Here is a 16,807-nt window from a genome sequence, read left to right as displayed (position 1 = left end):
AATTTCTCCATGTGATATAATTTTTCATAATTGTGTGAGTGAAAATTATTTATTAGTTTCCCATCCCATCCAGTTCTATTATCCTTGAACAAATGGTTCACAGTAATACAATTATCATAAAAAAGTTCATTAATGAACGTGCAGAGTTCTTTTTGGCTAATGTTATAGATCATAGGATTATTGATTACTGTTTCCTCAACCAGATTTCTTTAAGCCTGTCTGAAGTTAAATTACAAATTACAAAATTTATCTATATCCTTAAGTGCTTTAGTTGACTTAGACCTTTATACTGCTGAGTTTCACACGAGTCATTACTCGTGTAGCTACATAACAAATTTTTTTTCTTCTTCCATTTCCACCATTTCAGGCAAATAAATGATTTGAATTATTATTTCTAGATCAATTTTTCTGCATAATTTAAACAAAATTCATTGGCAGGTGACAACTATATTTTGTCATGTCAGTCTGAACCTTTTAGCAAATTTGGTAATGATATCAAATTTGCCAAAATTATTTTTTTTCTGCAGAAGCAAAATGAACTAATTGTGACTGGCATATGGTCATGTTAAAAACAATTGTTATTTTTTACTGTTCACTATCCAATTTAAATATTATATAGGATCTCTCAACTTTTGTCAATTTTAATTAAAATGACTGACAGTATTTTTTCCAGAAATTAAAAATTTGAAGAAACTAAATTGTTGAATTATGCATTAAAATTGTGTATATATTTAAATATATATATACACAATTTTAATGCATAATTCAGCAGAGGCATAACTTACAATAAAAGGTTGTCTCTGTGAAGAAAGACTTATTGTTTTCTGATGATTGGATAAGTTCAAAAATATTTGATACAAATTTACAAAGCGTAAATTTACAAGCATCTTTTGTAAGAGATTATATTTTTCATAATAGCAGTCTTATAGTTTGTTTGTTCATTTATTTTACTATTGAATTGCAAAAGTTATACAAAAAACCTACAGGTAGCTCCACCGTAACAAACCTTTTTAATGTTCTACCAGTTAGTTACTGGTACATCACCTTTATTTTTAATTACATATAGCCAGTTTATCTATTGGCTCGTTCCTCCTTAATTATAGCCTCTACTTGATCGGTGGTACTTAGTTGTTGTTGCATTTTCTTTTCAAAATTCTTCACACATAAAGGCAATAAATCCATACTACTAGGTGACCAAGGAAGAACATCTGCATATTTTACTATTTGTGGCCTGGCATTGTAATATTGAAATACTGGCCCCCCTTTTTTCCTGAGTAGTTTGATGTGAAATGCCAAGATTATCTTTGACAATTTTGATGTACTCTGTTTTTTATTGTTCCATGGCAGATCAGATATGTACTTTGCCAACACCATTATCAAAGGTGTTTTCTGCACAGATTGTTTTTTCTTCTTTAGTTTGTTATGGCAATATTGGAAAAAGTTACCCAAACACTAAATATGGACTCTATATATTTATGCTTAAATTGTCAACTAGGACTTATTATACTGGATAACTGGTTCTGCAAGTTAAATAATCAAATCAGAAAAAACAGTCTTTTATTTAACTTGCAGAACCAGTTATCCAGTATAATAAGTCCTAGTTGACAANTAACTTATGTATTTATGCTTAAATTGTCAACTAGGACTTATTATACTGGATAACTGGTTCTGCAAGTTAAATAATCAAATCAGAAAAAACAGTCTTTTATTTAACTTGCAGAACCAGTTATCCAGTATAATAAGTCCTAGTTGACAATTTAAGCATAAATACATAAGTTAAGGACACAAAGGTATAAAAGTTGAACTAAATATGGATTTGTTTAACCTAATTTGAGCAATGGGAAAAAAGGTCTTTACTATATAGTTTATAAGATCTGGCTCATAAGGCCCTTTGTTGTTTAGCTACCCCATTGAGAAATTAGATTCTACGCAGCAAGAAATCAACTTTAATCTTTTGATGCAGTGGTGTTCATTTGACAGTGAAATGCCTACTTGTAGATGCATCTTCCACATTTTTTATTTGCCACTTCCACGTGTATCAATACTTGAAAGTGGCAGACAGTGTGTGAATGAAGATACATCTACGTTTTCAGAAATGTGACATTGCAAGACAATTCTCTTCAGACCTTGTGCTGGGCAAATATCCCTTGATAATTCATTACATGCTAGAGAGAAAAACACATCTTTGACAATTGCAATTCCTAGATAATTTTCTGTTCAGAGATTTTAAAAAAGTAACTTCTATCTACTGCTATTCGACACAGATCCAGACTTACATCCTTACCCACGTCATAGATCATCATCATAAAGTAGACACAGCTATTAATGGCCTACAGATAACAGGACATTTGTTCCTATATAAGACTTAGTAGCTTTGCAATTGTTCTATGGGCATAGTTCATTGGTAGTTATCACAATGTATTTTGCATATTTTGCTGTATAATTTTAGTAAAATATCTATAATGTCAGATCAAATAGGGTGCAATTTTTTCCTCTCAAATGCAGCTAATCATACTATACTTTAACTTTGTTTTTTCAATAAAAATAATGATAAATTTTATCAACTTGTACATTAAAATCTAAGCCACAGAAGTTTGACCCAGTCTAATTTATATTTTATGGAATTATTGAAAATTTAATTAATTACAGAATTACTTATTCATCTGATTATGTGACTGTTATAATTTGAAATATGAACTGCTAGTTGCAACCTACAATATCTAAATCTTTAAATAATCTTACAGTGGATTTAGAGGAACAACCAGGAGTTGTCGTTCCTGGAAGCTCTCCACCAGGGACAACAATCACGATCGATAAAGTTGCTCATGGTAACACTAGTCCGCCTAATTCGCCAAACATGTCCACCACTGCAGTAGGAAACATGCAAGTTTTTAAAAATATATTTTTGAATAATAATTGAAAAAACAATTTATAATTAAGATTATTTTTGTTTTTGCAGAACTTCTCAACCACCGACAGAAGCGATGGATCTACATATCGACTATTGGACGGTCACACCCCGATCTGAAATGGGGAAAAAACCGGAAAATAAGTTTACTCTTAAATCAACATTTATCACCATGCAGGTGTCGCGTCTTCCGGCATCCAATGAAACCAGTAGTTCCACACTAATACTAAATTACATCACAAAAGAGAAGAAGAAAAGTAAGTTAAATCTCTTGTCTCTAATTTTGTTTTTGTATAAAAATTCTTACAACACCTAATTTTCAGTAAAAATGCTGACTAAAAAGAAAGATCCCGAAGGAAGATATATAGTAGTGGATAGCATAAATAGATTCGTCTGTCTGTCGAGAAATGTGCATACTCCATTAACAGGTAAATTGTGATTTACACCAGCAATAACAGTTTAAACTTACAGTGAAAGTTTGTCATTGTGTTTTGGAATTAATAATAATAATAATAATATTGTAGTAACAATTGATGGAGTCGACTGGACAGGAGTGAAATTTTTTCAGCTGACGTCGCAGTGGCAGACACACATCAAGTATTTTCCCGTTAACCTGTTCAGAATAAACGATCCGCAGAATTCGAATTTTGCAACATGCTCTTAAACTACTTCGTTTTGATTGTCACCACTTTGCTATTGTGAAATTCATTAGTACATCTGAGTTAGTAATTATTTTAAAACAACCGGTCCAAAAAGCTTTAAAATATTATATACACTGTTGAAATATTTCATGAGATTGTTTTGGACCAAATTCTTATGCCTAACAATTAGGCTCACATTGAAAAGGTTTAAAAGCGTCATTGCCAATCCGGAAGTTGGAGTCCCCCAAACACATTAAGTTCCTTTTGTGTCCGAACGGTTCGGAAAACGTTATCCGTGCGGTAAAAATCGACGTCGTTATTTATATGTATATGTTGCTATTTCTGTAGAGAACATTGTAGATATTATTATTGTACATTTAAATTTATAAATTGTGAAAAAACATGTTCCTTGTTAATGTGGAGTAAAAGCTGCATGCAAAAAAATTAAAACTTTTAGTCATTAAGTTTTTGATTTTCCATAGCTGCAAAGTTTGGTGCAGAGTTTCAAAATTTATCAAACCATTTGTTTTTGATACTTGAGTACAGAATACTTTTTAATTAAAATCAAATACACACACAGATCTGTTACTGATGCAGTTATTAAAATTTAAAACAATTTATTTATATAATAATCTCACTTTTTTTTTTACCCAAGCACTTCAAAAACTTTTTAGCTTGGGAGATTTTCGAATCCGAACAAAAGTACTTTATGTATATTATTATTTAAATCGTATTTGTGTTAATCTGTAAAATCATTGCATATGGTTAAACTCGACAAAACAAACTTTTATGTATCTGATAAATAAAAGTAGTCTTTATGAATTATGCAATACTTATTACAAATTTTCTTCAAACAATTGAAGCACCTGGCTGTTACTTATATACATATTGTAGAATCTTCAAAAATTTGAGCATGCAGAATTAATTTAGGTAAATATACATATATAGTTTGTTGTCTTCAAGTTGTAATTAGAGTATAAACCATCCTGGAGGAGGAAAAAATACATCAGTCAGTCAGAATAAAAAAAACAAGTAAATAAATAAATATTCTTACCCATATAAATAGTAAAAGAAAGAAAGTAAATAGAAGCCCAATTTGATCCATCCCTCTTTCATAGCTCTACTGAGTTGATCCGCATTCATTATGGTGGTGGGATCGTATAGACCTGGTCCACTCATCACAGGGCGGGTGCGATACCTGTGTAAATGATAGCCGGCATGGTTATAAAACTGCGGGAAACATGCCCAATACATTCTTACCGACTAACCTGTTTATGTGGTATGCTATTAACGGAAGATTGATCAGCAACGTAAAAAATTCTCCGGCAAACAAAAACAAAACGTTGAAGAGAATGTGAATGAAATATTCCGGTAGAACAAGCTGAAATATTTTTGAATACATTAGTAGTTGATAAATATGTTTCTAAAATACAAAAATTACTTACAGGATTCAGGCTGTTGCATTGATCAATGGGATTCTTGTAGTCAGATTTGAGTTCATCAAAAGCAATGACCTAATCAGAATTTAAAAATTAAAATTCTAATAGTCTAGTTATCTAGAAATTTATTAGCAGTATGAATAAAAACATTCAAATTGATTGACAATTAAAAAATTCTAGTTGCTACCTTAAAAAAAAAATACAGTACTCTCAAATGTGTTTATGGAAGACTTCTAAAAATTATTTGAATAGTTTTTTTTAGTTTATCCATTTTATAAAGAAAAATTTACTGTACAAAACTTCTATTGCATATGTTAAATATTTAAGGAATTAAACAGTATAAATTACAATGTTTGTTTGTTGAATTAAGTTACTTAAATTGAAAGTAACAGCATTTTAAATTAAACAATCCAAGAAAGACAATAAATTAATGATTTAAAACACTAAAAAACAATCTTTATATAATTTGATTCAATATCTGTTGCAAATTATGAGTGAGGATGTAAACAAATGCAAAGTTCTTTGGGCTGATTGCAGAGACAAAACGTTTAGATGCCAACCACAGTTCAGAAAAATTTTGTTGCAGAGATGGTGTTTCTCACTTGCCACAGTTTAGATAGTGATTAGAAATAAGTTATTTGACCTACTTTCTAGAGTCCCTTGATAGCAGGTTTACACACTGTTTTACTTGAGTAGTCGCCATATTCATTTGTTGGTCATAAAGTTTATGTTAATTAAAATGGATATTGTTCATTTACTAAATATTGTAAACGGGACGAATCAAGAAAATTATTCTTTCCGACAATTACGAAGAGAGAGGGTAATACAAGATCAGAATACATTTTTAAAGGATTATTTTGAAGACGAATTTTGAATTCGGTATTTATAAATCTGGATTTATTCGTATTTTAAATTGTATTGGTGACAAAATTAAGTATCTAAATCAGGGATTCACAACCTTTTTTTTACCCTTGGACCCCTTTCCTCTTAATTTTTTTTTGTGGTCCCCATAGACATTAATGAAAAAAATATAAGGTTTTTTCCTGTGACATTGTTTCAAATTGGAAAAATATTTTATACTGAGGCTCTGAATTTCAGAAAAAGTAACTACTGTATTTATGAACTAGCACTTTTAATACCTCTTACCTTGTCAAGATGGAGTTTTGCACAGAACTGAAGGTTAGGGTTAAAATAAACTGATTATAGCCTCCTTCCAGTATAAAGGTAATCAGTTTATAGCCTCCCTCCCTAATGTTCAGAAATGTCACTGTCAAATGACATGACACTGATGGTATAAGATTCTCCTAATAAACCCCGGCTTATATATATCTCATTGACAAAGGTCAGAGATTATAAAGTCATATACATATTCAATATTTTAAATTTTTATTACTCATTTCTTGCATAAGGGTTAAGAAATTAACTATATATATACACACTGTAGAAATTTAATTCTCAGTAAAACAATTGTTCTGAAGTAGAATTACCCTATAGACCACTAAAATATCACTGTGAACCCCAATTTGGTAATTTTTTTTCTGTGGACACTAGTAATGTTAAGTGGACCCCAGTTGAGAACCACTAATCTAGATGGAAGAGGTTTGCCACTAACTACTCAACAACAGTTGTTGACGGCATTACAATTTTACGCCATTGGAAGCTTCCAGAGGGTAGCCAGTGACCTTATCGGAGTTCAAGTTTCTACTGTATGCAGGTATCTATCAAACTACCATTAAATAAATTTTAAAAGTTTTTTGTAGTGATAGAGACACTTTATAATAAGAATAAGATCTTGCTGTGAACAGGCCAACAAGGAAACGATGAAGAAAATTCATTCTGTATCATCTCACATGCAGTTTTTTTCACCCCTAGAATATGATTGTTGTAACCTTTCTTCTCGACTGCAAGATAATTTTTTATAATTTCTGCGAGGACACTTTTTCTTCTTTGGAAAAATTCCGGCATGATTTGAACACGTTCAGTGCCATTTTTCAGACGTCATAAATGAATGACCTGATTGATTAAACGACAACTCCTGAGAAAGGGGAGTAACAGCGAAGAAAGTAATAGACAACATTTTTCCAAGATTCATTTAGAAGGCGTTCAGAAATAGACTAGCGTCATCTTTGCAACACATTTTAAACTGTGGTTCAGCCAGCCAACATCTAGACATTGTTCGGCTTTTAAACGCCATTTAACTTAAACTCTGTCTCTGCAATTGGCTGACAATGTTCAGATGTTAGTTGATTTGATAATACTATATTTACTTGAATGTAAGACATCTTAATTTTTAAGATTAATCGCTCTGTTCTCGAGTGAACAAACGCGACCCGCTAGAACAAAGTTTCAATTAATAACATTTTTTTTTTATTATGTCATACATAAAAAAAATGTTGATCTTGATCAGAAATGTCTGCAGAGATGATGATACTTTGTAAAAATAAAATACCCTCGTTTAACTAAAATTAATATTACAGTACTTTTTAATTATGATTATTAGTTAATTATTGATTGCCTTAATAAATATATTTTTATTAGCAACAAAAAAGGGTTAGGTTACAAAAATGAAAGTATACTCTTCTATGTTTTGTATTAGTCCTTTGTTTTGTATAGCATGGATTCAGATTCGTGTAATATGGCACTTTTTCGGAACATAAATATAGTGTTATATGAAGGATACCGTATAACACTATACTGTGTGTGTTTTTTTTTTCCCTGTTCCATTTGTATAACGGGTGCAATATAATAAATACCACTAATCTGTTCATCTTTAGCATCAGTATGATGACAAATTGATCATAATCATTAGTTGTCCTTTAAGTTAGATTTTTCTGTTATAATCAATTCATATATAAGTGAAATGTTCATAGGATGAAACAATATATTCATCAATACAGATTAAAATTACTCAATTTGAAATGCTATTTAATAGTTTACCCTGTGAAACTGAGGAGTCCAGAGTACAATCAAGCTAAAGAATGTTTATTAGTTTTTTGAGCAAAGATCATTGGTTCCAACATTTAATAAAAATGTATTAGATAAATTTCATGATTAATTTTGTAATTTTAATTTCTTTCATAAAATTATTATTGTTATTTTTTTTTTTGCTTAAATCTGTCACAATGTCACAAATAGTAATTATGTACAATTATAATTATTAAAAAGTTATAATGTAAATAAATACATACTAATGTAATTTTAAATGCAAACAATTCAGTGTTATTCCAGGAATGATAATATTTGAACTTTGCTACTATTCATGGACATGAATATGTATATACAGGGGGAGTGCAAAAGTAGGTATACAGTTGTTATTATGGAGAAAAAACATTTATTTTTATAATAATGAATTATTTTAATAATAATGAACAATAAACATTTAGTATTTCTCACATTCTCAACTGTATACCTACTTATACATCTCCCTGTATATGCTTTTCACCACAATATTTTGGAATGTGTCAATAAAAAGAATTGACTGTTATTTTTTGTTTCCGAAAAAGTCTATAGTTTTACTAATATTTCTAGACATCTCTCTAATTCTTACAACAAAGTTTTTAGTCAGATCTTATACCTAATCTATTAATATCTTACCTAAAGATTTACAAAATTACCAGTTAGTTACCTCTCAGATCTCTAGGAAAAAGCTTTACAAAAAAAAAAANGCTTAAAAAAAAAAAAAAAAAAAAAAAACAAACACCAAATCTCAAAGGTCTTCAGGTTCAAAAATGTATCCCTCTGACTTTACTGATTTTTAACAATTTTCTTAAAAATTTGCATTCCAAATGAGAAATTTTCATCATCAGTGTACTGTCTAGAAAATTATGTCTTCTGAGAGATTTTCAAATCTCTTTCATTAAATGCGTGATAATTCTTATTGCTCTAACTGCAGAAGAACTGTATAGAAAGTTTACTATTTTTTCTTTACTACTGTAAAGTGAAATGGGACATATGTATTATTTTAAATGCTCTCTTGTAAGTTATTTAAAATTCAAATCAAATTAGGATCTTTTCAAAAGCAAAAATTGGTTCAATGGGGTACCAAATAAAATGACAGTGATATTTTATCATCTTCAGGCAAATTGTTAGAAATGTTGAATATTGTTTCTAAGTGTCATAAAGATTCTTTGGAAGAAATTGTGGAATTCTTTGATCTACTTATTGCTTTTTAATACTTAAATAAATATTTTGAATTCCAACTTACTTAAATTATCAATTATTTTCTGAAAATACCCATAATTTAGTGATATTTTCAAAATATTCACATACTAATCATATCAAACATGCATATATTTAAGAAAAATAAAAAACTGAATTATCAATAAGTTATTAACTCCTTATAACAATAATTCATAGTTCCTAGATATTTCTGTATTTATAACAAAATTAAAGAAGCAAATGTTGAACCAAAGGCTGGATGTTTAATTTTAATTAATCCTACACACTCCAGAACTACATAGTGATGTTATTCACTTGGGCAATATCTGTTACTGTTTTGAAATTATTAAATCTTGTTAAGATAACAAACCACATGCACAAAGCTTTGACATTTGTTCTACTGCTGCTGAAATTGTAAATGTGGTTGTCTTTTTACTATACTAGGTTCTGAAGTCACCATCCTACTGATTATCTTTGACACTTAACTGTGAAATTTCATTCATGTTAAGTAAGGGAGGTTAGAGTTGATACTTAGTCTTTTGTGTGTCCTGAATAACTACAATACATCACTGTATTCAATTCATTTTTTTGTTGTTGTTGGTTTTTTCTGATTCTTTCCATCCTGTAGGCAATAAGAAGTTTTTTTTTTATCAAACCCATTGTGGTTTCGGCCAGGCCCACAATGAGGTGCCAAGTGGTGATGGACGAGACGTGACCTATCTGGAACAGACTACTTCCAAAAGTTCCTTGGGGTTTTTCAGCCTGTTCAGATTCATTCCTGGATCCCCATAGCGGTAAGCTAACATCTTAACTGCTCAGCCATCTAGTCAACTGTTCTTATATTTGTGTGTAATCAACATAACTGCAACAAGCATATTCATTACCAACAAATTTAACTCCTTTGAATAAATAGTTAAAAATTAAGTTAATTTTATTCTTAAATAATGTATTATTATGTTTTAAGTTTGTAGCAAATAGAGTCTTAGTTATTTACTAAGACTCTATACCTTGTTACCTTGTTATATTGCTCATTCAGATATATCTCACACATTTTTTTTTTCCTAGCAAATATAGAAGTGCTTTAGCAAATAATTTTTTAAAAAAATCAGTTGCCATTGAATTTCTATTGGCAAAGAAATGTTACCATATCCCAAGTAATGACTTTTAAACTACTATTGTATGAAATACAACCTGGAAATGACACAGTGATCAAAAACAGACAAAACCGGTGGATAGATACATTGCTCGTCTCCCAACTTGCACAATACATTGAAGGACTACTGTATTATTTAAAATAATAACCGATGCATTCTGTAGTTTTTAAAACAATTTTCAGATACTAGCTGTGGTAATAAAATATTTTAATGTAATTTATTTTTCGTTTATATCAATCGCTATTATTTAAATATGCATTTTATTATATACAATACACATAATTAAATTTTATAAACAATCTTGAAATTTTTGTAAATAATTTAATATTTTAGTATTAACGAATATTTGTCATCATGTATACATAAAAGTGAAATTACTTTCAAGCTAAAATTAATTTAATCTTAGCATAAAAATAATATTCTAGAAACAATCTCTATCTTACTATGATAAATATCTGGATTTTGAGTACAACAAAAGCCAAAATGAATATTTGTTTGTTCAAGATATTTTAATTATTAATTTAATTCTTTATTTTTTGATTATTCTAAAAATCAAATTTAAAAAATATTGGTCTAAAAACTAGCCAAAAAAATATTTTCAATTACCAGTTATTCTATATTGATTTTATGTAGGGTTGAGTGGGATAATAGTAAACGTTGGTATTGATTTCCTAATGTTTACAATTTTCTGAAGCTTAAGAAAGCACAGCTGGTTATTTCCTTTTTAGTGGCTTTGTTACAAAACTAATACTAATCACACATTTATTTACAATTATCCCTAACAGGCTGTTTTAGTAAAGATGATAAAAGAAATCCAAATTTAAATTTACTCCACTGAGGTGGGATAAATATAAATACTATGAGGGTTAATTGTAAATCCCTCAGTCTTTGTGCTTAGGACTCTGTGTGGCAGGGGAAATTATAAATGAACATAAATCTTTGAGATGCAAATGATAAAAATTAGGTAATTTTATTTCACCAAACAGATGAAAAGCAGACAAGAAACCTGCATTGATAAACATCAGAGTATACTCAAATGAAATGATTTGATACAAAACTTGTTTTTAACCTATAAAAGTTAGACTAACAAGGGAAGGCTACAAGTTGATATGTACACTTCTCAATAAAATCAGTAATTATTCATGTAGATCACAAATAGTTACTAATCAGTGATCATGTAATTATCATCATGTAGATATCTACATGATGATAATTATAAGCATGTAAAGCTCTTTGTGTGAATACACAAGGAGAAAACTTGAAAAGAAATAAATCCATAATTAATAAATAGTTTGCCTGAAAAGCTTAAGGCTAACTGAGACATTGGTAACACCTGCAGTTTCTGACTTGGGTTCAATTCTCCTTTCATTTGTTTTTTAAAAATATATATAAAAATAATTTATTAAAATTAATTGAATACAATATTTTTCATTTTCTCTTATTTTGCAGTGGTTATAAATTTAATATTTTGTCTAATTAAAATCCAATGCATTTTTTCCCTTTCTTTCCGTATCTAAAGTTCCAAACCCTTGCTGATGAGAATTTGACTTGTGAATTATCAAAAATACACTTACATGTGAAAATACAATTGCCATTAATAATTCTAATTGTATTTTCACCTGTACTTTCATACCTAACAAGATAAAATATTAAATTTAAAAAAGATTCCTTCATGTGTGTATGTTTGAGACATTCTAAAATGAAAGTCTGTATCAGATGCTAAGTTACTATATGTGACTGTCACTATAAAATAGACTGCTATCATATTTGTATTTATAAATACTATTTACAGTTATCCCTTCCTGTTTTGAGTCTAGGATAATTGTAAATGCCAGATTTTTCAGTTTCTATGGAATACAAGCATAGGACCATAATGAAGACCTTCATAAAGTGCTCCTTATACTTTTAGTATGCACCAGATTTTCAAAATGTGCTGTACAGTGATAGAGAAATTTACAATTACCGTAGGCTATCCTCTACATTCAACTCTGTTCTTACATGGTAGATATGTTCCAAAAAAATTCACATGAAAAAAAGATTCTACTATATGGAAAAATGGAAGATTGATTCCAGACTGTAATAATAATACAATAAATCAACTAATATAGGATGTGGGTAAACAAAATAATTTTAGTTAATAAATAAAAGGGGTAGTTGTAACATACTTATCAGAAAACTTAATTTATATTATATTAATAATAATAATATTTACTACAGTATACCAAACTTATTTTATTTAGAAATGTTTTTGTTCTTTTAAAAGAACAACTTCAGCTCCACTTTAAAATAACAATGTAGTTAACAAACTAATTTATATTATTTATACAAATTTTATTTTATTTTTTATTTGGCTTTTTCAATTAAACACCAAAATATCTTAAGGTTTTAATACCAAACAGCATACAAAAACTATTCTGTATTGAAAGAAATTGGAAGAAATGCAATCATACAAACAAATGGTCAAACTTCAAATTAAATATTTTCTGACTATTTCAATTACAGGATAAAGTCAGAATGAAAGACTGATTGGACAAGCTAAGTAAGCAAAGCAATGGCATACTCCATTTCATACGAAATGCCACTCAAATGGCATCCATTATCACTATGCATGTTAAAATAAGTTATAAAAAAACCAGCCAAATCTTAAAATTTACTTGAATGTATTTAACAGCCTTAAATGAAAATTCTAAGATCTTTTTTGAAAAAGAGCAATTTTCTAGAAAAGGAAGTATGAATATTTTTTCTTAGAATTAAAATCAAATGGAAATTTTGTAAAAAGGCAGATATATTGAAATGTGTTAGTTCAAAACAAATCAGGTAAAAAAGGAAATTGAATTTCTTTTTCAAACTGTGTTAAATCAAAATCATATAAGAAAAAATCTGTATAAAAACATACACAAGCATGCATGCATGCACTCAATTCTATATGTATGAATTTGTCATTAATATTAATATTACATGAATATTCATAATATATTTTTCATTTGCCATCTATGTTTGGAATATAGAAGGAGAACTTAGCCAGGATAACACAAACAGTTCTCTGCTTTTTCTTTTCTCTAAAAAAAATTGGCAGAGAACTGTACCTGCTAAGGAAGTTACAAGATTAAATTTGGTTGATATCCAGATTAATACCTGTATTTGAGCTGCAATCTTCAAATTGCAGACCTATAAATTCCCACTGGCATCTGTCCATCTACTCTTCCTTAATCTCAAGATCAGAGTTAGATAGACGAAAGTTGAGACCACACATGGAAAGCATATGGACAGGAGGTCCCGACTAACTATATACAAACGTCCGGTATGGAAGGGAAGTCATTCGATTTGAATTCAAAAATTTTCTCCAGAATGGAGTTAGATGGCATGACTCTGTTATAAAGAAAAGTATGATGTACAGGGGCAAGACACTACTAAATCAAGAGCATATATTTTAAATTAAATAAATAAAAAATATGAAAAAAATTGCAGCCTGACATTGTGATAATGTCACAATAATTTTTGATGGTTATGTTATACGAACTAAATAATTATAATTAGAACAGTATTTTAAAAAAAATGATTATTTGTGATTATTCTCATATGTATAGTTTAATATAAAGTACACATTAAAATCTGTAAAAGTTATTTTATATTAAGAAAAAATATATAAACAGTATGTAACTTTGTTAATAAGTAGTAAATGTTTCTCAGCAGTCATAAGGCAATTTGTGATAGGGTCAATATTTAGGGTCAAAATTTTGGGCATATCAAAAAAATTTAAAAAGTCACAATATTCTACTTTGAAATAAATTTGGCACAAAGCAACACTGACTGATACAAATAAACCTGTAAATATGTAAGCCACTTATTAATTATTATTATTGTTTAATAAGGTTGCCAGATGCCCCAGTTTTCTGAAAGTGCCCCAGATTTTTCCAATTGCCATCTACTGACGAGGAGCTGTCCATAAATTACATCTGTTACATTCTTGGAATTTTTACTCCCCCTTACCCTCTTGTACCAGTTTGTCCAATTTTCTGTAACCCCCTTCGGAGTCCAACAAAACTCGACCACCCTTAAAACCTTTATCACTTTACAAATGATAGATAACGTAAGTAGAAACGAAGCATATAGGAAATTTTGAAATAAATATAATGCATAAACTGTATAAAATTTAATAAAATAAACCGGACGGCCACTGGAGATTCTCCTTGTCCGTCATAACCCCCTCCTCTAGTGTGGAAGTCATTTATGAACAACCCCCAAGACTCTATTCTAACAACTGTTCATACAATGAACTATTTTTTTTTCAACGTTTTAAATGTATTTTTGTCACTGGCAGAGTAAAAACACACACCAATTGAAGTGTTCCAATATCTTTTGGGAAGAATTCATTTTATCCCCAAGCACCTGGAACCCTATGTTAGAACGAGCAATTATTTATTGTGGCATCGTCACAATGCTGGCTGCAATTTTTAATCGTATTTTTAATTTATTTCATTAAAAAATATATGCTCCCTATCTCAAATTAGTAGTGGTTTGTTCCCGCGCGTCATACTTTTCCTTTAACAATAGAGTCGTGCCGGTCATCTAACACCTTTCAGGGGAAAATTTTTGAATTGAACAACGTGACTTCCGGTTTTGCATCGGAAGTTCCTATATAGTTAATCGGGGCCTCCTGCCCCTAAGATTTCCATATCTGATCTCGTTTTTCACCTATCTAATTCCGTTCTCGAGATTACGGAAAGACAATGGAATTTATAGGTCTATAATTTTTTTAAAATTGTAGTCCTGAATAACTAATGGTGGAGTCTAGACACCGCCCCTATCTATGCCACTGGTACACACAACATCCAGTCTATGAAGTGTTTTTGAACTGTCTATATATTTATATCGTTTTGATAGGTTAATCACTTAAATATTTTAAAAACGTGCATGTTTTCCTGTTTTATCGTAAATATTTATAAAAGTTCGAATCGATTTTAATTTCAAACTTCGTATCTTATCTGGAGAGATTATTTCTAGAAAGTCGAGTTCATTCATTGATTTTTATTAAATCGGTTGCACCGAAATAGAAATCGATATTTCTTTGTTATAAATACAGTTTAATAGTCAATTTCGAAACATTTTAAATTCAAAATCCATCCACGATCCAATTATAAAGAATATTAAATATCACGAAATTTTAAATCTTATTGGTTACGGAGTTAACCGAATAAACGGTATTAACCAATAACGTATCTTATTAGACGGCTCGCTATCGTAATTTCGAAAAGAAAGTTATAGTAAAATGCCTAAAAAGTTATTATTATTGCGCTTAATTAAATAGAAGTTGTAAATTCTTAATACTTACGTGGAAAACGGCAAAAAATATAAGAAAAGCCGTTAATATAATTGCTACAATATAACAAAACGCCGCAAAGGTAAACGCCATTATTTCCTTTATCCTCGAACCAATTGACAATACGATTACTGTATTTTAAAATTGGAGTTTATACATCAGAATTATTAAAATTAATAATAATAATATCTGTTTTAAATTATATTTAATACTATATTTTTTAATTATAAATATTTTCATTGATTTTTGTTAATAATTGAAACTCCATATAAAATAAAAAAAAAAGGAATATAACTAGAGCGGCGGTTCTGTGTTGAGGCCAAAGACCTTGTGTCGAGGCGGCTATTCCGTTTGATGTAATTTGTCCGCCGTGTTGTCGGAGGATTTTGGTCGCATTGAGCTTAAAAAGGCGACGAGTTGTGTGGTTTTCTGCTACAGCAATTAGACGGTGTGATGCCCGAGCGGTTGAGCCGAAAGTCCACCGTTCTTGACGACCCTGGATTGAATCCGAATGGGTTAAGGAAAACAAAGTACATTTATAGATTAAATAATTCTTGAAAATTCCGAAATTCTTTGTCTCCTGATGTATAGGAACTTTTAGCCTGAATTTTATCTATTATGCAATCTGTCCGTTCTATGTGATAATAATATAGTGACTGTTTATGGGGTACATTCGTCAATAGCGATCGCTCTACGTCTCCACTACTACGAAAGTGAGCTGCTGTTTGTAGGCATTTAGGAACCACGGTGAATGAAAGAAAAAGATGGCGGCGCCCGCAACTATCGATAGTATCATAATGGAGGAATCTATGATTTAAAAAAAAATATGCGTTTTTAGAAACAAATGTTAAAAGAATAGTTTCAATTGTGAAATTTAACCATAAAACGAATTGCTTGCCGACAGAGCATTCAATGTAATCACGAAAAAAATTAGAATGCCGGCTAACATTCAAAAAAAAATTCGAGATGACAATTACATCACCGCATGCACTAACGTGCGCTTTCGCATCTTCTAAATATAAATATAATAAATTTTCATTCATAAAACCACATAATGGACAGAGAAACGTAACTATCTGAGCCATGGAGGACACCGTGTTGCTTTCCGCTATAAACGTTTTTGGCGCCACACACGCAGTTTTAAATGTTGCAAGGAAAGTTGAACAACTCATTGATGGATATTTTTA

At 29.9% G+C, this 16,807-nt stretch overlaps 2 protein-coding genes across 2 annotated transcripts in view; one reads left to right on the top strand and one right to left on the bottom strand.

Moving 5' to 3' along the window:
* Positions 1-3,960, top strand: part of LOC111630111 (phosphofurin acidic cluster sorting protein 1-like) — a 66,330-nt gene extending 62,370 nt beyond the window's left edge. Inside the window, exons 17-20 of the mRNA XM_023374133.1 lie at positions 2,745-2,883; positions 2,960-3,165; positions 3,232-3,336; positions 3,433-3,960. Coding sequence (XP_023229901.1) covers positions 2,745-2,883; positions 2,960-3,165; positions 3,232-3,336; positions 3,433-3,572 — 590 coding nt within the window. The 3' untranslated portion in view covers positions 3,573-3,960. The remainder of the gene's footprint in view (positions 1-2,744; positions 2,884-2,959; positions 3,166-3,231; positions 3,337-3,432) is intronic.
* Positions 3,961-4,368: 408 nt separating this feature from the next.
* Positions 4,369-15,752, bottom strand: LOC111630112 (protein cornichon-like). Its single transcript, XM_023374135.1, has 5 exons — positions 15,633-15,752; positions 4,995-5,063; positions 4,818-4,930; positions 4,604-4,747; positions 4,369-4,535 (listed from the first exon to the last, which is right to left on the bottom strand). The coding sequence occupies exons 1-5, from the start codon at positions 15,711-15,713 to the stop codon at positions 4,508-4,510; spliced, it is 435 nt and encodes a 144-aa protein (XP_023229903.1). The 5' UTR covers positions 15,714-15,752; the 3' UTR covers positions 4,369-4,507.
* Positions 15,753-16,807: the final 1,055 nt, after the last annotated feature.

This window comes from Centruroides sculpturatus, unplaced genomic scaffold (genome assembly GCF_000671375.1).
Source record: "Centruroides sculpturatus isolate CEXI.00-Female unplaced genomic scaffold, Cexi_2.0 scaffold625, whole genome shotgun sequence".
Lineage (NCBI taxonomy): Eukaryota > Metazoa > Arthropoda > Arachnida > Scorpiones > Buthidae > Centruroides > Centruroides sculpturatus.
Note: the sequence above shows the minus strand (reverse complement) of the source record. Positions and strands in the feature narration are given on the sequence as shown.